This window comes from Egretta garzetta, unplaced genomic scaffold, assembly GCF_000687185.1.
Source record: "Egretta garzetta isolate BGI_Z169 unplaced genomic scaffold, ASM68718v1 scaffold716, whole genome shotgun sequence".
NCBI lineage: Eukaryota > Metazoa > Chordata > Aves > Pelecaniformes > Ardeidae > Egretta > Egretta garzetta.
The window spans coordinates 57,881-84,203 of NW_009260075.1; the positions used below are offsets into that span (position 1 = coordinate 57,881).

At 40.2% G+C, this 26,323-nt stretch overlaps 1 protein-coding gene across 1 annotated transcript; it reads left to right on the forward strand.

Moving 5' to 3' along the window:
- The first annotated feature begins 1,207 nt into the window (after positions 1 to 1,207).
- SLC6A19 (solute carrier family 6 member 19) lies at positions 1,208 to 24,863 on the forward strand. The gene is made up of 12 exons (XM_009641310.2): positions 1,208 to 1,409; positions 10,198 to 10,338; positions 11,897 to 12,034; positions 13,333 to 13,514; positions 14,282 to 14,392; positions 15,295 to 15,407; positions 17,745 to 17,873; positions 19,129 to 19,285; positions 20,008 to 20,212; positions 20,797 to 20,956; positions 23,279 to 23,441; positions 24,654 to 24,863. Exons 1-12 carry the CDS (start codon positions 1,208 to 1,210, stop codon positions 24,861 to 24,863), a joined length of 1,911 nt encoding a protein of 636 aa, XP_009639605.1.
- Positions 24,864 to 26,323: the final 1,460 nt, after the last annotated feature.

Consider the following 26,323-nt stretch of genomic DNA (forward strand, 5'->3'; position numbering starts at 1 on the left):
CAAGGATGTAGACTTTTTTTGTATCTTTTCTATTCATGAGATAATGAACAGCCTTCTTGGGGCATTAAGAGGACTGAAATTCTAGACCAGCCTTTTAGAAATAGGGAGTACAAAACAATCAATTTTGAATCAACACGATAAGGTTGCAAAGGGATGCTGTGATGTGTTCACCTTCTTTGGCAGGGGCTGGACTTACAAGATCCCTTCTAGTTCTTTATTTGACCGCCTTGTATCATTGTATGCAACGAGCCTACAGGGCTCAGCTGACAAAATTCTTCCTTGCGACATATACCGTATTAGATTTTATATATAGTTTTCAGTGACAAGTACTTAGCTTTTGACAACACTGAGGTACAAACAGAACAGTCTTGCTATGTTTGTACTGAAAGAATGAAGATGTGAGTACTACCTGTGGTATTTGTTAACCAGTGTCTCTTCTTCATTTCTGACCAGTGTATCATAGGGTCATTGAAAAGGTGAAGGGACCTTTGATTTCAAGAAAGATGTTATGCTCTTCAGACCTTGTTCTGTAATGATTCGAGACATTAGGATAAGCAGATTATGCTTATGATTTTAAAGGTCAGATTTTATAATCTCTTTCATTCTCCATCCTTTTTGTCAGAGCATTTAGAAGGGTAGGGATCTCTTACAGAGAAGGAAGAACATGTTTCGGTAATTATCATGAAGTATACAATTTCTAAGCATACACTACGGGAAACGGAATGTGATGGTGATTCACAAGCAGTTTATCTTCCTGATAAAAATAGTATGGGACATCTTTATTCAGTCTGAGGCCAGTGGAATCTTTTTACTCCATATTTGTGAGGGCTTTATATGTATTTAAGTGAGTTTAAACAGGGGAGTGGCAAGGGGTGTTTCATTACCTTATAGGTGATTACAGTTTATAGCCAAATTATCTCCTGAATTACATTAGCTGAAATCAATGTCTTCTGCTAGGTGAACAGACTGTTCCATAAAACCTCAACAGATAAAGCATTAATAAGTGTCAGAGCTGACTTGGTCAATCGAATGATTTGCTGACGCTTCTTTTTACCACAAGCCTGCACTTCCAAGTTTAGTGCCAAAGGTTTACTATATATAGCTGAAGACAGCAAACAGATGTTCTCTTTTTGTGCAGATTTCTAACTAGCTGTCTGTTTCATTACCTCCTCACCGGGGCAGCATTTTCAGTCAGGAAATTTAAAATATGGTGAAGCTACAGTTGCCCAATCCTGGCCTGGAGGACAGGATACCTTCCCATGCAGAACTTGAGGTCCTTGAGAAAGAAGAGGCAGACTCCAGACCAAAATGGGATAACAAGGCTCAGTATATGCTGACATGCATAGGGTTTTGTGTGGGCTTAGGAAATGTCTGGCGGTTTCCATATCTCTGTCAGAGCCACGGAGGAGGTATGTCTTTAATACATCTTAACTAACTTTGCCTATAAACTAGGTTTAATCTCTCTTTTAGGAAGCAAATAATGGAATACGCTTAGAACCGGTCAGTTCCTGTAAGAATAGTGATGTTCATCTCTAGAAGGAGACTGTCTAATGGAGACAGCTATTTTGGAGGTTATGAACACCCACTGCAATTGTGTCAGTGACGGAAGAAAAGGAAGGGACTGTTTTTATTTCAGGACACAGGACTGATCAAAACAGTCTTGCACTGTCATGTACATAGTATATTTTCTCAACCTAAAACTAGCATTACATACATATATATATGTATGTAATGTATGTTTAAAAATATTAATAAACTTGGGAATATTATTCTGGTCATGATCCCAAATGACCTTTTCATAATAGGGTTTTCATTGGTTTGGAACTGATCTGTGTATCGGCTGTAGGGTCAGTGTGTGTATTTTATGGTAAGAGTAGCAGCATGAACGTAATTAATGTTAAGAATATGTTTTTAGAAGTAGGTGTTATTAAGTCATTTAAAATCCGAATGTATGCTATTTACCATATAACTTACTGTGACTTCTTAGGGTTCTGGTTAGGGCTGAATGACTATATCAAAACTTTTGTTTCACTGTTTTGTTGTTTGTTTTTAAAGATGATATTGAGCTGAACCGTTGCTTAAATATTATAAGACAACATGATTTCCTCATTTCTGACAGTCTTTTCTGCCCACTATCTACTTGTTATCTGCATTTCACTCTGAGATATGTGTAAGAGGTGTTTGTTCCTTTGTGATGTTTGATCTTGAAAGAAGATTTTTGGCTTAAGGAGCAGTATTTCAAAGTAATTTTCATTAAATGTACACAGTGAGATGTTTAAAAATTGCTCTTCCTAGTTAGAAGAGAGACCAAGAAGGACTCTGTGGGGAGTTTGCTGGTACAAACTCAGGGACGTTTAACAACAGATGACCCAGCTGCAAGAAGAGATGCTTTTAACATTAAGATTTTTCTAACGCGGGCTGGTGTTTAGAGTTTGCAGTGCAAACTGACGGTCATTTGTGGCACAGCCAACTCTTGTAACAAAAAAGTTACAAGACACACAAAAATAAGCATAACCCCCCCTTTCCATGTGTGACAATTTGAAAAACTGGGTGGATATCTCCAAAATTCATGGCACTCATTGGCTTCTCAGGTTCTTCTGCTCAGTCTTAAAAAGTGGACATGCCTGGTTTCCCAGGGTTGATTTATAGGCACTTTCCTGCTTTTCTGCCTATCTTTCCTTTCCCTCACGTTCTAGCTGTAGGAAATGAGGCTGAAAAATGAACACCCAACACACATAAAGAACTTGGTGTGGATCATGGTTTTCTGTCTGATGTCAGTGAAGATTTATGAATTTCTTATATGTGTCTATCAGTACTGCGTCTTAATTTATCCTTTGGCAGCAATTATTTTCCTCTCTCATCATCCTGTGTCTTGTCCTTGCTTGGGAACACTAACAACAGTTATCCCCGGCTTCTTGCTTCCCTGGGACTCTCTTACTTAAATTTTAGGCAGAAGTTGAAAGGCAGCATGTAGCAAAGAAATGATGTATCTGGCTCTGGGCTTAGAGCTACTGTACAGATATGTGTCCCTGTAGCCAGAGTTGCTACTTTCTCTATCGATTCTTCTGCGTAACACCAAATGCCATGACTCATGTCAATGCGTAAGAGTGAGCGGCAATGCCTTCCTGTGGTTTCTTAGAAAGGACTCCTTAACTCCATCACACGTGAGGGTGGAGAGCTGTTGTGCAATCCCTCCTCCTTCCCTGCTGTACACTGTACTTCAGCCTCTGCTGGCAGGTCTAAATCCAACTCCTGCCACCGCTATCTCATTACAGCCCCTGTTCTCCAGCTTCTCCCTTCCATCAGAAAAAAAAATGTCTTTTGCTTTTCCTTGGGTGGATGGCTTTGAATTTGAACATGTGACTATCCGTATTGTAAAAACAGATCTTGAAGTTCTTCTTTCGGAAGATATATTGGTGTTGAGACATTTTCTATCTCATGAGATTTTCTGGCTCCTGCATCTTTAATTTCCACTCAGCCACACTCACGGTGTAGCAAACACCCAACAGATGCAGCACTCTGCCTCATCATCTTTGGTTGCACAGACACTCTTAAGTCTGGCTTCAGCTACCTCCAGTTGGAAATACGTATTTACTAAACATAAAATTATGGTCGTGCATTAAGAGACAGAGAAAAATACAGTTATTTACAATAAATATCTGCAGAGGATGAGAAAAAGTCAAGTGTGATCACATAATTAGAGGTTGTCTCATAAGGTGCATGCGGAACCAAGGTTTCATGACTACCTCATGAAAATAGTTTCTAATTTCTACTGTACTTCAGCCTCTGCTGGCAGGTCTAAATCCAACTCCTGCCACCGCTATCTCATTACAGCCCCTGTTCTCCAGCTTCTCCCTTCCATCAGAAAAAAAAAATGTCTTTTGCTTTTCCTTGGGTGGATGGCTTTGAATTTGAACATGTGACTATCCGTATTGTAAAAACAGATCTTGAAGTTCTTCTTTCGGAAGATATATTGGTGTTGAGACATTTTCTATCTCATGAGATTTTCTGGCTCCTGCATCTTTAATTTCCACTCAGCCACACTCACGGTGTAGCAAACACCCAACAGATGCAGCACTCTGCCTCATCATCTTTGGTTGCACAGACACTCTTAAGTCTGGCTTCAGCTACCTCCAGTTGGAAATACGTATTTACTAAACATAAAATTATGGTCGTGCATTAAGAGACAGAGAAAAATACAGTTATTTACAATAAATATCTGCAGAGGATGAGAAAAAGTCAAGTGTGATCACATAATTAGAGGTTGTCTCATAAGGTGCATGCGGAACCAAGGTTTCATGACTACCTCATGAAAATAGTTTCTAATTTCTGAGGGTTGGGTTTGATATCTTAACTTCTCTCTTTCTGAAATATGAGTTATATGGATGAACATTTGGAGTCATTTACCATGGGTGAGGTCTAGTAGCAAGGGTGTAGATAGCAAGGACACTCCCAAGTAAGGTTGGATGTCCATCTACTTTGTGAATCAGTGTTTGCACATTTTATATCCCCCATGAAACATAAATGGACTATAGTGAAGTATAAAATTTACCCTTGTAGTACTTGGACTTCAAGGAAGGCAGATTTTTTTCTCCGCAAATTGACTGTAGCGAAGGTAGTTAGGAACACTGAGTTTATGGATAACTCTTATTTTCAGATCTTTGAACTTAAATGTAGAATTATTTGAGGGCTGCTTCTTCCTAAACACAACACTATGATAGTGTTTTAATACTGTGACACCCAAATATACAAAAAGAAATCAGTAGTTACATAATTTACTTGCTTTTGTTGTCATAGATAATGAGTTTATATTTTTAAAAATGGAGTATTTACCCCAGTAAAATTTAGTAGAGTAGAGGACATTCTATCCTTTTCATGTCTTAGAAGCTGTAAAATACATCATTACCGCAGGAGAACTAGATTTCAATATACATACAAAGTAAAAGCTACAGTGTTTGCCTCGGTGCTTTCACCAGCTTAATGAGATTGAAATTTCCTTTAATTTGATAGCTATCTCTGACATTACACAGAGATTTTGTTTAATCTTTATTGAGCAACATGTCACTTAATCAACTGTTAAGCATTTTTGTTTCATCCCTGATGAGTATTATAAAAAGGAGGATTTATATTTAATGTTCAAAACATTGATTAAAAAAAAAAGTCTTTAAGTCTATAGCTCTCATATGTCTGCAGTAAACCTTGCCACTGCATGAAGGAGAACTGTTTCATCTCTACATGCCACACTGAATGAAGTGACAGTAATGACATCAGCAGTTCCTCACTGGTACTGGAACCCACACTACTGCTGAGGTCTAAGAATATGATAGTATAGAAAAACATCTCCATCTGAAGTCTACCTGTCTTCCCTTTATGAGGAATTATGTGAAAGCAATAATACTCTTTTTCAAGTTCACATTAGAAACTCCTAGATTAAAGAGAAAGCAATAGGTATACAGATGTTCAAACCAAATATTTTGTGTTCTGAAATACAGTGCTGAAACAGGATGAGAATCTAATATCTCAGCTGTAAGGTTTTCAGACTGAAAGATTGCTCATTGTTTATATACATCTATACAGCATTTATTTTCAGATCATTGGTTTATTTGTTAGGTTCATAAAATTGTGACAGCTTAAAAGGCATTGATTTTTTTTTTTTATGTCCCATATAGCAGCTTTGCAGAGCCATTACTGCTTATTTTTCCATTATGGCTTCTTTCAGAAAGGCTGGGGAGAAACTGAGAGAAATGGAAAATAGAGCAGAGCTGGATTTCTGAGCTGGCCCTTAGAATTGAATCCTGGAAAGAAAAGAACCTAAGAAAGAGAAAAAATGTGGCCTACATAATTGAGAACTGCCATTTTATTTCTCTTGAAAATATACTGACGTTCCTACAGCTAAATATAAGTATTTTTACATATTTTCTCAGATCTGATACATGTCACACCCTGAATTTTTAACTCATCTGAGCTACCATACCATACTATACATGGCTAGCCCTTCAAGCTGGAAATGTTTTAGTTGTATCTGTTTGCATAGGGCTATAGATTCTGCACTGCAGGTGTATATACGTACTGTATACTTTATGTCTGTGCTAAGAAAAGCGGTGGACAGAGACCCACCTTCTCCATTTGTGTCCATCCCAGAACCTGAAACTTATTTCCTAGTGATTCCAAGGTCAGGGGGAAGCTGGGGAGCTGTGAGCACACGGGTGACAGTATGCCTTTTTCACGTGATAAATGGCTCCACGAAGGGCATCCTTCCCCTTTCTGTAGCTGCCCAAGGAAGATCATGGAGTCCCTTTATTTGACTGCACTGTCAAAGATGTGTCATGCTTAAAGACTTTGTTCATGACATCTTAATAAAGGTACCTCTGTAATAATCTCGAGACCTCAGGAAACCCCCCGAGGTTGATGGAGCGCTCGTGGCATGTCCACCACAGAAGATGGTTCAATTCTGAGAGCCTTGCAGGAAATCTGATGCACTGTGCTGTCCACAAGGGAGAGTTATGGCGTAGAGACGGTGCTGTTACTGAGCCTCGCTGTCCTGGAGGGTGAGGCACCATGTCTACCCAGACTGCCAGAGCTGTGTAAATGAAGGTGCAGTTTGCATTTAAGGTTCACAAGAGTGTCTGAAGCGTGGCAAAAATGGAGCCCAAATCAGAATATCAATCAGCCTGCCTTCTACTGAAAGTGAAAAGTGGAAACTACCTTTGAATGCTTTCTAAAGGAAACGCTTCTAATGCATCATAGGAAATGTCCTGGTCTTCCTTCTGCTAACAGAGACAGTAACTACCAAAAAAAATATTTTCTTTGACAGGTATGATAAGAAACAAGTGGTCATAGATTAGAAGGACTATAAATGCTATGGATTTTCTTACGCAACAAGATCTTTGACCAGGGGCAGAATTTCTAATCAAGTCCTTAAGCAATCTTACTGTGACCTGATGAAAAAAATGAGACATGTCTCCATTAGGGAGCAAAGATGGTTAAGCAATGCACCTTAGCAGAACTAACTGCCAGTCCATTCTTAAGTATCAAGAGATGATCTAAAATACTGCAAGTTCGGTTTCAAAGGGTGACAAGGACTTACCCTGAGTGCAGATGAGGAGGATTTGTATCAGGTAGCTGTACAGATCCACCTTCTGCACTTAATTACCATTGCTGAGGAAGGGCTTTATCAGAGAGAAGTGAGATTACGGTACAGCAGAGACCTATCCAGCGTACAAGAGGGGAGCTAAGAAGAGAAGACCCAGATGGAGCAGCCATACAAAACTCTGTAGGGTCAGGTTTCAGGCTCTTAGGAGGTGCCTTGGGCTTAAAATAGAGAGAATGCCCTGGAACTAAAACTTGCTGATACAAACACAATTATCTTGTCCTTATCTCATCTCACCCTCATGAGAGCTCCTGGGCAGAGTGCGACAGGAGGGAAACTGTGTGCCAGCCTGACGTGAGGTTGGAGCACACCACATATTTCTGGCTGCTTGCACCTAATTACTTATCCACGCGTTGATAAGTAACATTGCCTCTGTGAAATGCCAGAGGCTCTGTGTGTGGAGGTTGTCCCACTGACACTCCTATGTAGGAAGGAAGCCATGGGGATGTAGGGGGACAGATCTCAACGGTGAGAGGGCACTCATGGCGTACACTGCAAAAATCCTGTTTTTTATGAAAGTAAGAATAAAACAGTTGGGAGAAGTATTATTCACAGAAATAGGGTGGGGTATCACCCGAGAACAAACTCTTTGAAGCCAAATCTGCATGCACTCCATATCTAATCAGATGAAGAGGGGCTCTTATGTGCACACCCGTGCATGTTCCAGCAGAGCTAAGCAAGTCCACACAGACAAAATGGAACAAACCTTTAGAAATGCCAGAAACTGTCTGAAAGGTGAGAGGGAGTCAGTTCCTTGCAGTGACCGAGTCTGATGCAGTTTCAGTGAACCCCAGAACCTCTTCTGGAGTTGGGTAAGATGTTTGCATTGTCAGCAGTGACTCTGGGGCACAGGCAGCTGAAGAGTACATCGCTGTTTCTGACATAGTTGCCTCTCAGCAGCCAGACAACAAGGCATGGAGAGAGGACTGCCCTCTTACATCTGACGTTAGCAGCTCCTGCTGCCAGTAATTCTGTAGAAGTCCCTGGAGTGGTGGGAAAACAGAGAGGAAGAACCTTGTTTTGGAAGCCATCCTAGTCCCTCTAAAATTGAAATATGCCCTATATGTTTCACATGTGATGTGAAAATACATATTCAGAAAGACACAACTCAGGAGGCGATTGCTTTAGCACTGATGCCATTTGTGCTACAGTATCTCAGCTAAGACCACAGTGCTAAATTTGAATTTGCAGCTAGAGGAGTTCAGTTTCCTCAAACCTAGGATGGATCGCCATCCTTCATTCCTTTCTGGCGTTGCAAAATAGCCACTTACCTCCAAGGTGAGAGAGTATCAGCTTGAGGCTCCTAGATCTAACAGGTAGCTGTTCCCCGCTAATGCAAGGCTTTTGTTCTTGCAAGGGCTGTGTGGTCTCTGGAAAAGAGAATGTAGCTGAGATGTGAGAAGTGGGGAAGGAAACAAATGGGGTACCATCCTCTCTGGTGATGATGTCCGTATTATCCATTTCCCAAGGCAACAGACTGACACAGAAGAGAGGGAGGAAGAGTCAGCAGAGTTAGAAGTTTAGCAAACTTCTCTATGAATAACAGTTCATAATAAGTCCTTCAGCTTTTCACTAATAAAAAATATATCCTAAGTCAGTTATTCTTCTGCCTCTCCTTTGAAACTTCTTCAGTTTGTCAGTCTCCACTTTTACAGTGTTAGATAGTTTTTAATGCACACAAGATGAGCTACACTGATTTTGAAAAGTGTTACATTTATAGTAAGAAGTTTTTGTGCTGCTAAATGACATGCTTTACCAAAGTCTGAGAATATCACATCTATACGACTACCTTTGGCAACTGGCTTCAACAGTGATGTGTGGCATGTGCATTTCCAAAGTGCATTTTCAAAGTGCCCAGCAGTTTGAATAGCATTTTATGTATTCAAAACTACTGATTTTGATTAGTAAATCTTAAAAACATCAGTGAAAGGCAGGTGAGTAGCTAGCATTACTTGAATTCCATAGAAGCGAAAAGCAAAAAGCATAGCTGGCCAATTGCATTATAATAGCAGCCACTTGCTATAACACTATTGTTTTCAGCAGACTTCACTGAAGTACACAGAAAAGTAATCATAATTTCTAAAACTCTGGTGTGGACAATATCAAGAAGATAACCCATGGAGCAGAAAAGCATGCAGTTCAGCTCTTGCAAAAAACATTCAACTACATTGAATTCAAAACTATAGTTTCCATTCTTCAAATTTCCTCTTTCACCGTTATCTGATTTTCATTGCATACATGAGGAAAAAGTCAGCAAATACCCAAACCTGAACTGTTCACATACTGTTTTGCATTTTTTTAATGCACTTAGATTATTTGCTGCCTATGATTAGGAAGTTAAAGACTTTTGTAATGACAGATAACCATAATTCTAATATGTAGCAATTTTCAAGCATTTGACTCTGCACTTTGGTATTCCACCGTGGTGTTGTTATATGTTATCTCCATGTCCGAGGTCCACTTTATTCAGGAAAAAATTTATTTTAAAAGCTTGTCCTCTACTAACCACCCTTGTCATAATTAACAAGGTTTGAACCCTGAACTTCAGATCTCTTCTACTCAAACATAAAAGCTGTTGAACAGTTACCAGGAATTTATTGATTATTTGATGTAGACAGCCCCAGGGTCCTGCCTAATCTTCGACACATCTTGTTTAGTTCACTCAACTACTTCATATAGTTTGCATGATTCACAATTATAAAACCATAATCTTTTGCATAAAGAAAAGGAATTCATTCCAGGAAAGTCATTCCACCTTTCCTCCACTTGCAATCCAAATGTGGCTTCTTCAAAGTTTGACCTTGGGAGGATGTAATTTGTGTTTATGTTTGTCACTTGGGAAGAACAAGAATTCCTACCTGAAACCATATACGTAATGAAGTTCCCTGCTTGGGCAATCAGGCAAAAGCATTGCTGAGAAACTGGAGAAGGGTTTCCACAAGTATGCTGACAACTCATTTGTTTGCCCTCAGAACTGCAGTTTGTGCTTTATTGTAGTACTTCACTGATCGGAAACAATTTTTTTTTTTTTTTCTTATCCATTTCAGGAGCCTTCATGATCCCTTTCCTGATTTTGCTAGTCCTGGAGGGTATCCCCCTGCTTCATCTTGAGTTTGCCATTGGTCAAAGGCTGAGGAAAGGCAGTGTGGGTGTCTGGAGCTCTATCCACCCTACCCTGAAAGGCGTTGGTAAGTCTAAAGAGGATGCAAAAAGCCACCTGAGAGAGCATAAGTCTCTGATCTGATGACCTTAAGAGCTAAGCTTCAGGATTTTACTCCAATGTGCCATAAGAGATTCCAGGATCTACTGCTTTTCCTTTCTCACTAACTCTCCATTGATAGGTCACACTAATCACCATAAGGCACGATGACAATTTTATGTCCACGTTCCCAGGTACTATGGGTCCAGTTAAAACCTTTCTGTAATTTGAGACCAATTTCAGGCTTCAGAGATATTTTCTGTATTATTGATATTGGCTGGTTTTACCATTAGGATGAATGTTTAAGAAGTGTGCCAAAAATTTGTTCTGTAACTGTTCTGTGGACAAATAATAGTTGAACCTTTCTCTAAGCTGGTCTACCAGACTTCAGCTCCATGTAATGTTACTTTCTTACACCTGAGAGAGGTACCACACTAAAACCCATGGAGACAGCATTTTGCAGAAAATACTTCTTCACATCTGTATTAGACTTCTGAGTATTCAAAAACTCTATCTGACAATGTGGTAAAAGCAGCATGATGCACACTGCATTAAAAACTCCACAGATACCTCATGACACAGGAAACACAGGAGGTACCACCCAAACATCAGGAAACACTGGGAGGGTGGCCAAGTACTGGCAGAGTTTGCCCAGAGAGGTTGTGGAGTCTCCATCCTTAGAGATATTAAAAATCTGCCTGGAGAAACCATCTGTAGGTAGCCCTGCTTGAGCAGGGTGTTGGACAAGGTGACCTCAAGAGATCTCTTCCCACCTCAGCTGTTCTGTGATTTGGTGACTACCGCACAGTTGAAAGAGAAACAACGCAGCCAGTTAGGATGGTTGTTGGCGTTCACTGGACCTGTAAATCAGTTATAAAAGGTATTTGTTCACTGCATCTGGAATTTTTCAAACTTCCTCAGAACCTAAGAACCCTCAGGAGCTAATCATTAGCATTTACTGCCTGCCAGAGAAGTCACTAGAGGTTGATTACTTGCAAGCAAGGGGAAAAGAAGAGATACCAGCTTGAATCCTGCACCTTTTCACCGACTGTGCCTCCTGGCAGCTATCCATCCCATACAACAAAGATTAGCCAAACACATCTGCTGACTTCTGTGGCAACATTGTGGAAGAGGAAGACAATCTGGGTCTCATTTAGGCAAAATCCCAATTCAGCTGAGATTTACATGTACCCAGCATCCCAAATTCCCTAGACATCAGCAGTCAAGACTGTGAAAAGGATTGTTTAGTGTCTGTAGGGAGCTAGTCCATCCATAATGTTGGCTTCTAAGTGGGTGACAGCTTCAGTCCCGGAGTAGTTTTAGGCTGCACATCTATGTAGGACTCATCTGTCCAACTTTTAGGTAATGAATTCACAGTGATTAAAACTACATCCAAAAAAAAAAGAGGAGAGGGGAAAGTCTATAAACCATGGAATTAGGGTGGGGAGGACAGTAAGGAAAGGCTGAAGCTCATACCATGCGTTTTGATACGTCTTGAAGACTAAGAGTATTGAAATTTATGTTGCGTTCTGATTTTATTTTTTCAGGCATAGCGGCAATGTTTGTATCCTTCCTGGTGGGTTTATATTACAATACAATTATTGCCTGGGTAATGTGGTATTTCTTCAACTCCTTCCAAGAGCCCCTGCCTTGGAGTACCTGTCCTCTCAATGACAACAGAACAGGTATATTTTATGAAATATTGTATTTTGTTGCACAGCACATTTTTCCATTTCTAGCAATTAGCCTAATTGAGCCTCCTTCTGTAAAACAACAGTAAGGCATGGCAGTCTTGTCAGGAACATTGTGCTACTTTAACACTTGTGTTTTGTAAGAATTCACATTATATAAGATGTGATCAATGCTTAATCTTTGAGACAAACTTTGACTTTTTTTACAAAACTTCAGGGCTGATTTTGACAGATGTGTTCACATACAGAATATTCACAAAGTGCAAGTCTAGCATAAAAATTTTCCAGATTTAGACAATGTGTTTCATCTGTGTCTTCACCAACAGCCCTCCATTAGCATACTGAAAAGGAAAATAATAATAACAAAAAAAAGATATGCATAATCCATATTAAACACCTGTATCTCTCAGTATAACAACAATCTACAGCTCCTTGGAGACTGCTTGGTGACAGCAGCTTTGTTTTCTGAAGTCAGCCCTGTGTGAAACTGTATGAAGCGGCTTTTTCTGGTGGGCCAGTGAACAGCTCTGCAGAGAGCTTTGCTCCTCTCCTCCCAGAATAAGTATAAAAAGCCTCATATAAGGGCAGAATACTGCACAGATCAACGCATAGTGGGGAGCTGAGAATCCAACCTGAGCTGACAAGACCTTGAATGATGTCCCACAAAACAGAAAGACAAAGTGTTGCTGACCAGAAGGAGCTGTGGGAGGGGACGAGCTGCCTGGCTGCGGGAAGTTGTGGGCAGGCACCCACGCTCCATCAGGCAAGAAAGAGCAGGGTGCGTGTGATGTGGAAAGCCCAAAGGTTTTTTGTTTTGTTTTGGTTTTTTTTAAGGTGAGGTAGTAGGAAGTGTACAATCATTGAAAAACGTCTGCCTAACTGCTTTTCTTCTACTAAAAAAAAAAAAATATTCCATGCAATATGCATGCACTTGTGCTCAGAAACCCTCTCCACACTTTCTTTGGCACAAGAGGCTTCTAACCTCACGTTTTTGTAGGAAAAAAAGAAAAATTTTAAAGGTAGAAGAGTCTCTGAGTGAGCTTCAAAGGTTTTATCTGCGTGGTTGAATTAGTAGAAATAACAATAAAATCTATATTAAAATCCCTGTTAAACAATTCTCTTTTGAATCTCTCATTTTTCCATGAAAACAGCCTCTAAGAATATGAAATTTTCCAACAAAAAATTCATTGGCATTAGGTGGTATAATTTAGAACACTGGTGCTTATTATTTATGTTCCTTTTTTTCAAATAAATAAAAGACATACAGAATGAAAACCATTTTGTGGTTACAGATTACATCGAAGAGTGTGCCAAGAGCTCTCCTGTAGACTATTTCTGGTACAGAGAAACATTAAACATCTCCACCTCCATTGATGATTCAGGCTCTATACAGTGGTGGCTTCTGTTATGCTTAACGTGCGCGTGGGGTGTACTGTATGTGTGCACAATTAGAGGCATCGAAACAACAGGAAAGGTACTGAGTTTTGGGGTTTTTTATGAGATCATATTGATTATACTGTTGTGATTCCTAATTTTTATAGACAATCATACTGTAGAAACTGCCTGTTTCTTGAGTAAAAGCATGTCTAAAACTTCATGTGGCATTACTGGGGCTGCTTTTGAAGAAGGAAGCTGTATAAAATAGAATTTGATTTGATTTGATCATTTATGTGGAGATTTTTGTGAACAATTTGGCTTCCTTGTTGAAGGAAAGGCCTAGTAAAACATTCTTTAGGTATCACCATCTTAACATTAATATTAACCTCTAATGCAGGACCAGGAGACTGGGGTTTTTGTTATGGCCATTCCTTTCAAAACATACATGTACAGATTTGTCTGGGTTTGTGCTAGTCCTTAATATTATCTCTCTAAAAGAGTGACCAAGGTTCTGCTGCCCCACGGAGCCCTAAGAGCCCATCCCTGCATCGGCAGCATCAACCTGATCTCAGGGTGTAGATTGTTTTTTATGCTCCTTTTGAATGATCTGGCTTGAATTTCAACCATGACAATTTGTCTTAAATACAGCACTGTAACTGTAAAAATGCTTGCTGTCGAAATGTACGGCACATAGTGTTTCTCTTCAACATAGTTTTCTGCAGTACCTTAACAGTGACTCGCTTGAATCTTGCCACTTTTGCTAGTCACAGTACTTTGCGTGTTCCCCTCTTCCCAGTATTTAACCTATTTTTAGCCAAGTGTTCTGTTTTATTTAAATGTTTTATTTACATGTTTCTTGTGCAGGCCGTGTATGTAACGTCAACTCTTCCATACCTCGTGCTCACCATTTTTCTAATCCGTGGCTTGACACTGAAAGGATCAACCAATGGAATTGTGTATCTCTTCACCCCTAATGTAAGTCACTGCATGGTTCTTCCCTTAGGCAAACATGATGTAGTTCTCTCTGTAATTAACCACCGATTGAAAATTAGTCCCCTCCATTGGTGCTTTTCCAGCTATCCTTCAGACACCTTTAAAATCTTGAGTCTGGGAGGTGACTCCTTTGCATCAGATGTAAAATACGCATAGAATCATAGAATCGTTTAGGTTGGAAAAGACCTTTAAGATCATCGAGTCCAACCATTAGCCTAACCCTGACATCCCACCATGAAACCATGTCCTTAAGCACCTCGTTTACCTGTCTTTTAAATACCTCCAGGGATGGAGACTCGACCACTTCCATATTGTCTCTCTCGCTCCCTCTCCACCCCCCATCAAAATCTGTTATAAAAAATGGAAGGATCGTCACAGAGCAATGTAATGGGGTTGCCATAAGGGGGTTTGCTTTCTTTTCCTGTATTCTAGTTAAGGCCAAGTCTAACTTTAAAGCACAAAGTGTCCAGTTGAGAATAGAACCCATCTAATCAGTATGGCTATATAGACAAAAGAATGGTTTGACTATGTAACAGTTTTTAATAAAAAATAAAAGAGGCTTCCTTTTCCATGAGAAGACCTCTGAATGGTCATTGTTAATGTTAAATAATAAATACCTTTTCTGGAAAGATGCATGGTAGCTGTCAGCAATGGAAAGTAATTTGTTTATCGATTTTCAAAACACTTGTAGAAAATCTACACGTAGATTTTCTTTTTGAAAAAAGGTAAGTTTGACAAAAGTATTGTCCTATTTCTTAACATTCTTCAAAAATGGTGAGTTCTGCATGGTTAATGTTCTTGATTTAATTATTGTTTTAAATCCCTCATATTCAGTGTAAATAGCAATGTTGCAAAGGCTTAAAGCTGTATGTCTGATGCCGCAGGTTACCGAGCTGGCTAACCCAGTGACGTGGCTGGACGCAGGTGCTCAGGTGTTTTACTCATTCTCCCTGGCCTTTGGAGGCCTCATTTCATTCTCCAGCTACAACTCTGTTCAGTAAGTAGCCAGGCAAAAGCCAAATTTTATATGAATATTTACTTCTTTCAAATGAAGCATGTCCACTTCTGCCCTATTGTTACACAGTAATTGTGTGTGCTTGGGACCAGGACACCACCCCCTCAGCCATGTAAGGCACATGTCTGACTGATCCTAGCTCTCCTGAGCCAAGTTTTCAGGTCCCAGTGCTGTCTGATTTCTTGCAGAAAGATGTCTTGGCACGGGCTAGAAAGAAGGGGTCTGGCTGCCCGGCACCAGCGGATGAGCAGGAGCTTCCTTTGCGGGAGCGCTCAATGCATGGTGTTGCCCTGTGTCTCCACGCTGTCGGAACTGGGTGATGCTACACGCATTTCAAAGCAATTTACAGACCGCAGTTTAAATCTTTAGCTTAGAGATCAGACGACATCTCTAGGAGTTTTGAAAGTCAAATCCATTTCCTTCCTGTATATATGCGATGGGGTCAGGGAAGAGATGGAGTGCAAACTCTCCTCACTCAGGGAATGACCCAGTCAGCAAATTGTGACACAGTGCTATATTCTACACTCACACTCCCAAAATATTGGAGTAACCATCAGTGCTTGTGGGTGCCCTCCATCCCTGCAGCACTGTCCTCTTGAAAGACAAACGGTGCAGCATTCTCTGAACTTAATATTTTTGATAAAGGTCTCTGAATTAAGTTTTGGTTATCTGGTTTGGTCATGCATTCAGAAAACTGTCTTTCAGTTTTAAGTCAGGTTTGACCACACCACACCAGCATTTCAGTCACTGACGTAATTCCCTGCCACCACTCCTGATTTCAGATGTTTTTCAAAAGTTCATCTGGAACTTTTTGTGCCTGCAAGTCTCAGTGTGAGGTGACAAACCCCGCTTCAGGTCCAAGTCAATGTTCCCACAGCCTGGAGGAGCACCAAAAGACCCAAAGAAAAGGAGCAGTGTCCTCCTGCTTTTCCAACACATGGGGCTGTGGCACCAGGCCACGTTCCTTCAATTCTCAATCATTCATGACTTGAGAAGGAAACTGCAGAAAGTAATGAAATTCCCATGGAGATATAAAAAAAAAACCATGCAAATACCATAGCGTTACACTGTGGTGTTGGGCCACCTGCAGTCCAGCACCAGCTGGACCAGGTGTGAGTGCCTCTGCTCCCAGATGGTTTGGGAGTATAAACATCTCAGGAAACACTGTGAGGTTTCAATGCCATCAGGGATTCACTCATGCATAACCAGGAGGAGCTTGAGCATCTTACTCTCTCTGAATGGAAGAAATGTTTTTATCAAGCCCGTCATTGAGAATCTCGTGTTACAGTGAAAAAAATGACATGGGACTACAGCAAGGAATTTCAGTTCAGTGCCTTCCACCCACTAGAGACCTATGTGCAACGCTATAAATGAGGAAAGGTCACAGTGTCACAGGTCTTGGCTGGACAGGCTTGTCTTTCCTCTCCTCTTGAAGGTGATCAGAAAATTAAATATCACAACATCAAGTTAATCTCAATAGTCCTCTCTTGCCCAAGAGAAATACAGTATCTAGAGCTTTACAGCCTTCTCATAAAACCATTAACTAATTTAATATTGATTCTCTATCTTCTCTGTCAGATGACAGTCTCTTTCTGCTTCTGCAATTTTTTCATCCTCGCACAGATACGCTGTGAAGTGCCCGCAGAAGAGAAGTCTCTACAAAGCAGTGTAACATTCATAATGCAATACCTTGTCTGTCCAACCTTATCAGCATAATGTTCCATTGTATTTCCAAAACTTGAAGACATTTTAAACCATCTTGTTGGACAGAATTCCAACAATCAAACAGAACAGTTCCCATGTGCTCTTGGCTACTGCAACTTTGGTATAGTAAAGTGCTATGGAAACTTCCAGTCACTTTTCCCTTCTGACTGTCTGAATTCAGTCCCTTCTGACTGTCTGAATTCAAACCCAAATACTTCACCTTGCAGCAGAGCACCCCAGCAGCTAAGATGCAGCTTATGCCAATGTGTGTCTGCACACATCCATGCCAGACATGAAAAGGAGGAGACACACTTTTTTTCCCTTCATGTTTTACTTTCCATGAGCCAGACATGGAAACAACTTGAGCAGTTATTCCTTATGAATGTGATTATTTGAGGGGGAAAAAAAAAAGGCATAGGTATTAAACTGTTTAAGGCACCACATTTAATTCACTAGATCTATCTTTAACAGCTGTACTTTTATATTCTTAGAGAGCATACTGATGTACCTATGTATCTGTGGACTAATTTTTTGTTAGTCTTGGTAGCCAGTTTTTTAGTATTTATTTTGGGAACGTGTTTGAAATCCATTCTTATCTATCTCTTTGAATTGCAGCAATAACTGTGAGAAAGATGCCCTGATTATCTCAGTGATCAATGGTTTCACATCTGTCTATGCAGCAACTGTCATATACTCCATCATTGGATTCAGAGCCACAGAAAGATATGATGACTGTTTTGACAGGTAAGTTAGTGGAAAAAAACCCAGAATATACAGGTGTTTGTTTGGCTGAGGCAGCTCTGTTAGTCTAATGATAATGGATTTATTCCTGAATAGTTGCAGTTCCTGATCCACACGGTATCAGACCACTCATTACTTCGAAAAATTTTAAATCATATGGTATCAACCACACAGGGAGTGATAATTATTTGAGGCACCTTATTTCCTAGATAGATGTTGTGTAAGCAACTGTATTTTCCATTATTCCCTGATGTTTCCAAAAAGTATCAAGGGAGGAAGAGGATATTCCATATTTTAATGTGTTTTTTTGAAATAGTTCTTTCAAATATAACTGCAGTTTATGTAACAATTTCTATTTACATAAAGGTAGATGCAGTTTGTCATATATTATTTCACTAAAACATGCTAGAATATCTACAGTTTTAGAGGTAGATGCGAAAAATGTATCATTTGCAACAAAAGAAAAGCTCCCCATGACCAGGTGGTTCTGGCAGTCCTGGCCACAGCTGGATCCACCGTGTAGGCACCTCAGGTACTGATAGCAACTCTATCTCAATGTACTACATTGAGAAATTACCCAAATTAATTCACAAAATTCTTCCCATTTTAATTCATTAGATGAAGCTCTACCAACCACTGGAAAATTGTCTAGAAACTCTGCCAAAAAAAAAATATGTAGAATTCGTTGCCTGCTGAGCTGACATATTGCATGAATGTAATATACCCTGGTCCCTGCATCAGCTCTGTATTGAGGTTGCCTCCTGGAGAGCTTAAATGTTTAGGTCTCATCAGAGGTACCTAATTTTACCAGAGCAACTCAGAGTCCCTTTGAACCGGGGCTGCCAGACCCTGTGGGTTCCAGTCAAGTTCCTCCACATCAGCTGTAAAAGTTCATGATACATAACTGCAGGCACCTTACACGTTCCCAGAAGCTGCTCAGTCTGGGAACTGGTGCCAGTCTGCAGTGCAAAGATGGGCACCTAACTTCTGCATGGGTCCCCAGAATGCCCATCCCTTTCACTGCCATCTGGGCCGTGAAAGACAGTATCAGACTATCCCTGGGAGAAGAAAGAATTGCACATGCATGAAACTGCTGGGCTTCCCAATTTCCAAATCTGGTCTTGAGCAAGAGAAACATTGCTTCCTTTGTATCTTCATAAAAGACATCATGCTCTTAATAACTTGCTTGATGATGAAAATGAATCCCGAGGATGCTTAAAATAAATAATTTCAAATTACTTGTATTTCACTTTTTCAGAAATATTCTTACCCTGATGAATGCATTCGATCTGCCAGAAGGTAATGTAACCCAAGATAACTTTGAACAAATGCAGCAGCTATGTAACATGACTGACCCGGTGACTTTTGCAAGCCTGAAGTTTGAATCCTGTAATCTGGAAAGTTTCCTGAATGATGTAAGTTTAACACCCTAGCTCTTATCGATACCATAAGTATGGTAGGAACACATAGCAATTTTTTAATTGCCTAATGCTTTTTCTTCTGGGGTTGTTTGTTGGGCTTTTATGTATTTCCACTGATTGATTGCAATTGGCTTGGAATGCTCTTGGACTGAAGAATTACTTTTGTTTACCCCATTTTGCTTTTGAAGAGACAAACTGTTTAATTCCTCTGAAAAGCATTAGCAGTCTGTCAGACTAGTAACTAAAACCGCAAGTCTTCTGGGCTGACGTCATATAGCTGGCAAAATAGCAGCAGGTATATCTCTGGAACTAGCTGGGACAAGACAACTTAAGAAAGAGACTCCCAGGGTGAGGAAGCAGCTGGAGCCAGCCCTGTCCCGATCAGTACCAGTGTGTCACGACACAGAAAATATGGACCTTGACACTGGGGTGAAAAAAAGTTACAAGAAGAATTAAATGGATCCACCTTTTTTTTTTTTTGGTTAAAAAGGTGGCGCATTACAGATGAAAATAGGTGTCCATAGAATTCCATTAAATAAAATTTGTATTATAATGACAGTAAATATGTTGCTGCATTAGGAGGTCTTTGTGGAAACAAAAAGCGTAAGTAGTGTGGTATGGTGCAGCATACACCAAATCTGGTGAATACTGATGCAAATTTAGGTGCTGCACGATGTTAATGAGCTTAATTTTGGAGCTTCTGAAATCTTTCACAGGGGGTCGAAGGAACTGGTCTAGCCTTTATTGTCTTCACTGAAGCAATCACCAAAATGCCTGTGTCACCTCTGTGGTCCATTCTCTTCTTCATCATGCTCTTCTGCTTGGGTTTGTCATCTATGTTTGGAAATATGGAAGGTGTGCTTGTACCTTTACAAGATCTTAAGATTATACCCCCCAAAGTGCCTAAGGAACTTGTTACTGGTAAGTGCTTTTTTAGAGACAAGTGACCTCCCCCTCCCCAGGAAATAACTCGTATGCTGAAAACATTAAGCAACCACCCATCTACTTTCTGATCTGGCATGGTCCTAAGACTCCTAGATAACCTGCTGAAGGTTTTCTCATGTCCCCCAATGGGGCAGCTCCTGTGAGGTTCCTTCTGAGCCTGCAGCCAGCTGCTCACCCCATGGCTTGCCTGTCAGCAAGTCTCATGATGAGCACCATCCCCTCCATTGGGAAGCTGGAGGATCCGGGTCCTTCACCCAGGCAGGATTTCTCTCAGTGCAACATTGTCCTGCCAAGCGGGAGGAAGAGGATCTGTTTTCTGTCCTCGGCTTCTCCCATTTTTTTTGCAACATCTCCCACCTGTGCAATATTAGGAGAGTTTCACCATTTTACCTTCATGGAAGCAGGCCTTCTCAGGGTACCATTAAAAATAAAGTGGTTACCTTCAGGCCGCAACTGAATTAAAAGTCACTTACAAAGCTTTCTAGCTACTGGGAAAGTACCTTACTTTTCTTTTGCTTTCTTTGCCTAAATGTGCTGTTGTTTTGGTTTTTTTTTCACAGGTCTCATTTGTGCGGGGTCTTACTTGCTAGCTTTTATTTTTGTGCTGAATTCTGGTAATTACTGGCTGGCTCTATTTGACAGTTTTGCTGGCTCTATTCCCTTGCTAATAATTGCATTTTGTGAGATGTTTTCAGTCGTCTACATCTACGGAATAGACAGGTACGAAATACAAGTTAAATATTACTAGAAACCAGTGCATAAATTGATTAGTTGTATAGCTGCAATCTTGCTACATCTCAGTGCATAGAATTTCTGTCATAGAAATCACTGAAAGTATGCAACTGAAGTGTAGGGTTGCTTGTATGATTTAGGTTTCTAAAATAGTTCTCAACAAAAAGAAAAAATGCTTTGTTAAGAGTGCGGGGGGGGGGGTTTACTTGTACATCCACTTTATTAACACATTATAATAGATAAGGCTCTATAACAACTGGCTAAAATAAACACATCCTTAAGATATCGCAAAAAAAAAAAATATTAAGCATTAGCAAGTGCCCTAGAGTATAATAATATGAGTGCAAATAATTTCTTTTTAAAGTAGGCATCAGAACGTATGTGTTTGCAACAGTTACGTTGGTGCCACTATAGCTTATTTACATGTTAAATATGGTGACATGTACAATAAATCTTCTTCAGAATAATTGCGTTAAATACTTAATTAGCAGAAGCGAAGTACAGGCACATTGGCGCTGAGCTGAAAGTTTGAAACAGAGGTACATTGCAGGAGTGCTTGAAGTGAATGCTAAATGCTACTTACTGTCCAAAGCGGGGATCTCCAGGCAGGCTGCAGATACTGTTTTACAGCAGGATGCAAATCCAAGGCTACTGAGATAAGTTCTTAGCTGATAGATTCAGGACTTTATCGGTTGTAGCAGTGAGTAATTATCCTATCAACTTTCTAGAGATGTAATAAATCAAATTTCGCCATCTTTCTGTTCATAATTAATATATAAGAAATAGGAAAAATGTGGGGGAACTTCAATCACCCATAAGTTTTGCTTGAATCTGTGCCAGACCCTCCAGCTGTGCTGATCCTGGTGATGGGGTGAATGCCCTTGTGGCTGATCTTCCCATACGCAGAGTTTTATATTACCCAAGGAGGCATGAATCAACTTAGGTAAATTAGACAAGCAGAGGGAGAACCCTAGAGAAAGTAGGCTTATTTTAATTGTTAAGGGCAGAAAAGTCTGTGTTGATCACTTTTCCTTCCCTTTAAAGCCTCAGAACACTTTACAAAGTCGAATTAAAACTATTCCCAGGACACAAACATGTGCTAAGGCCATAGAGGGGTAGGGACTGATTCAGAAAAGAGCTTCACTCCAAATTTTCACGTTCCCAGACAGTACACGTTGCTGTAGCCTTCTTTGAGTACAGAGTTTATCAGTGCTGCGCAAAGGTGGTGTTATCTGCTCCAGATGAGTTTTTGTGACCTTCTTCTGAGAAAGGGCCATTGGTAAAAAGATGGCTCTTCTACTTGAAGGAGACGCTTCATGTTATCCATGACACTCATGTAAACTACATGTGGACATGCTCTGCAAGTTGGGACATGGGGCTCCATGTCATTTTAAGAATGATACCTAGATCTTAGAAGTTAGGGATGAAAAGATAAAATACATTTACATAGTAACTGAGACTCAACTGAATTCCGTGTGTTCATAGCTGTAGGACCAACTGAATAGTCCCCTCAGACTTATCCCCATAGGGTACCCAGGAAAGCCAGACAAGAGGACTTTCAATAGAAGCCCCAAACTTCCAAAATAATTATTTTTTAAGAAATGTGTGCACATGGTGCTGCATCATATGTAGAGGTCATAAATTGGTTCAGGACTGATGCAGACAGTATCACTCTCAAGGCAGGGATTGTTTCTTCTTGTGGAGACATTTTTTCCTCACTGTCCACTTCATGCTCTATAGATAACCCAAGTAACACTTTTTAGGTGTCCATAATAATGTGTAAAGTTAAATATTGCTTTACTACTCAACCTGACAAAACTGGTAGAAATCCAAATTAAGCAAACATTATGCATATAATTAATTTTTTAAATTACTCCAATTTGCTTTTGCTCTTTCTTAATATTGTGTCATTCATTTTAATTTATGCAGCTCTGGGATGCTTACCAAAAAATCGTGAAACAATACTGCAATATGTTACAGGGAAAGTCCATCTGTGTTGACTCTTCCGTGTCGAAACTATTTTGCACATGCTTCCCAAGCTTCTTAAAGAACATTTCCAAACATAATTTTCTCGACTTACTTTTGAGAACTATGAGTTAAAAACTTCCTACATAGTTGCAATGGTATCTGCCTTAATTTGAACCACTTAGTTCTGACTCCTGATGTTGCTATGAATCCTCATTTCACACTGACGTTAGCAAAGCCCTGGGAAGCACAGCCTGGCGTAGGTTGGACTTCCCTGTTTATAAGTAGGCACTCTTTGATCCTGAGCAGTTTTTACAGTCCTGAACTTCCTATTTGTCTTTCCAGGTTTAACAAGGATATTGAGTTCATGATTGGACACAAGCCCAATATTTTCTGGCAGGTTACCTGGAGAGTTATCAGTCCTCTCATTATGTTAGTTATCTTCTTCTTTTATTTTGTGGTGAAAGTCAAAGAAGAACTGCTCTACAGTGTTTGGGACCCTAGCTATGTAAGTACATAAATCCAAAATATTTATTTAGAATTATTTTATGTACTATTCTTTAATGTTAGAGTCATAGTCAGTTACATTCATCTCCCATCTGAAACAGTTTTCCAGTAGAAAACTTACTACAAGACATAAAGTAATAATAAAAAGTAACACTTAGAAAAATAAGTCCTAAATTCAGCTGTGATGCCTGCAACTGGTATATAGTAGCACCTGAGTAGCTTTTCCAAAGTGGACAAAACCACAACATTAGTCCAGTTGTCAGGCAAGACTGAAACAGATGTCAGTTCCCCAGCAGGGATTGTAGAAGACCTGGAAATGTCACAACCTTTCTATGCTGACAATGGACCAAATCTGTGAAGCCATTTTGATATTGCACTTGTTTGTGTGTGCATTTCACAGAACTGCAGTAGTGATGGTTATTCATCACTGACATGAGAAATTAATATTAATTAATACTAATAAGCAGATTTCTTCTTTCCTTTTTCAAATGTATTGGTATAATTTAAATTATAATTGCAGCAATAAGTTACCTACCTTTCCTTTCCTCCCCTTGCAGAATAGAAAGCTGTATGTGGTACAGAGAAGGGCATACTGGAAAAAATATGGGTCCCATCATTTTCTCCATCACCCCGTCTCTTCCCTGCCTGCCTAGCTCCGCTTTTGTTCTCTGGCCTTATACCAGTCACTGTCCTTAAAGCAGAAACAGTCATGAAGCACACTTAATTTGTAAAGATGAATTTTTATTTTCATAAGACAGAGACAGAAAGGGAGAGAAAGGAAGGTGGGGATATGGGACTGCTTCCTTCTCTTGCCTTGGCAACCTCACTTCCTTCTTAATAACGTTTCAGCCCCGCTGCATCCTTTGATTTCAGCCTTCTCACCCAAAGGCTGTGTGGCCACCAAGCCCTGGTGGCCTGTGAGCCCCACCAGCCTCACACTCCAGCATGCCAGGAGCAGCCCCCCCAGTCTCCCTTCCTGGCTCTTGCTCCTTTTACGCCATCTTTCCATTACTTTTAAGTAAAAGTAAGACCAAAACAGCTGAGACTGGAAACCCTTGAGCTGGAAACTGCTGTGTAATTGGCAAACTATTGTGCCATTGTGGCTAGCTACTGTTCTGATTACATTTTCAATCTGTTGAATTATTGAATGTGTGCATGTTCCCAGGTATTTGCTCCTCATGACTTTCTACATCTTGATTGTTTGCTTTTCCAGGAGGAGTTCCCCAAAACAGAGAAGGTTAAATATCCCAACTGGGTGTACGCTATTATTGTAATCCTCGCTGGAGTGCCTAGTTTGGTCATCCCTGTCTTTGCCATCTACAAAGCCATCAGAAATTGCTGTCAGAAAAAAAATGATCGTATGGGCCTTATGACCTCCACATCTGAGACTTCTGTTAATGGAAACTTAAAGTATTCAGCATAAAACCATTTTAAAAAATGTGGAAGAATGCTTTGTCAGTGAGAAAAGTAAAAATATTTTTTTAAAGAATCCAGAGATAATTTTATTTTCATAAAAGGATGACTATGTGTTGCTTCCAGGTAAACATTTGTTTACTTAACAATGCAATGCACCGCGAAGAGTTGGAGCCTGGAAGCAAAACAGCCACATTTGCAAGTGATTGGGGCACCAGGCCAAATCTTTGTCCTCCTTCTGGTTTTGAAGCCAGCTTGTTTGAAACTGGCTTGCAGTTCTCTTTTTGGTGACACACTGTGCTTGGGATGCCATAAGGGACTCTTCCATGTGTGATCATTCTGGTTGGGTGGCCAATATGAAGGGTAACTTAATACTGACCTCTCTTGCACGTTAAATTATTTTTGTTTGTAAAAAATGCCACCATGTTGCACAAAGCCACCAATATTATTTGTGTGATGCAGAAGTTTGAAATATTTAATAAAAACCTTTCTAAGTATGAGAATGACAGTTTGATTAATTTATAATTCTGGATATTTTATTCATTACCTGTTACTTCCAAGTTCCCAGCAGATAGTGCTGGTTTTGCTGATGACAGAAGAGGTAGTCTTGCAACGGGGCAGCAGCTGTTCAGGAAATGGCAGAATCTGCTTTCTCTGGCACCCATGAGCAACGGTTGCACCACTTGCCTGGGAGGTCCATGCTGATGAGGGATCCAAGGCACCCAAGTGGTGCAAAGTTTCTTGCCCTCATCTGTCACAATCAGGGTGGGTAGCTCAAGTCCACATACACACGGATACATGCACAGGCACAACGGCCTTACAACTATTTCAAGCTTCCCTGTGACCCAGCAGAGCTCAGTTGGGGGTCCCCCTCCTTATGCAGTCACTGGAGAGAGGAAGGGGCACCGTCAGAGCATCCAGGCTGAATGCCAGAAGCAGAGAGTGTAAATGTCCCCTCTGGATAGGTGGTCCCTTTCATCCAACTGCCCCTGTACATTGGCAACACGTTTGTATCACTTTGTAGCTCCTCCTATACCCACCTTTTACACCCTGACACTCCCTTATAATCAAAATACTGTCTTACAAGACATAGGGATATTTAGAGTATATCTACTCTAGATTGTATCTTTAGAGTAGTACATCTGCTCTAGAGAGTAAAGTACTAAAGTACTAGTTATTGCATGTGTATCTGAATGATTAAATTAATTTGCATTCCAATTTTTTTTAATTATTTGAATGTGAGTAATTATTTAAACTATTTAAAGATGTAATTCATAGAATCATAGAATCACTTTGGTTGGAAAAGACCTTTGAGATCATCGAGTCCAACCTTTAACCTAATTCTGTAATGGGAAAACCAATTTTTGTCAGATTTTTCTGCCACCGGGAATGAGTAAAATGGAGTTTGAAGCGGTCGGCTGCAGGTGGCAGGTATGGAAACCAGTGGGTTGCTAGAAAGGCCCCAGCACA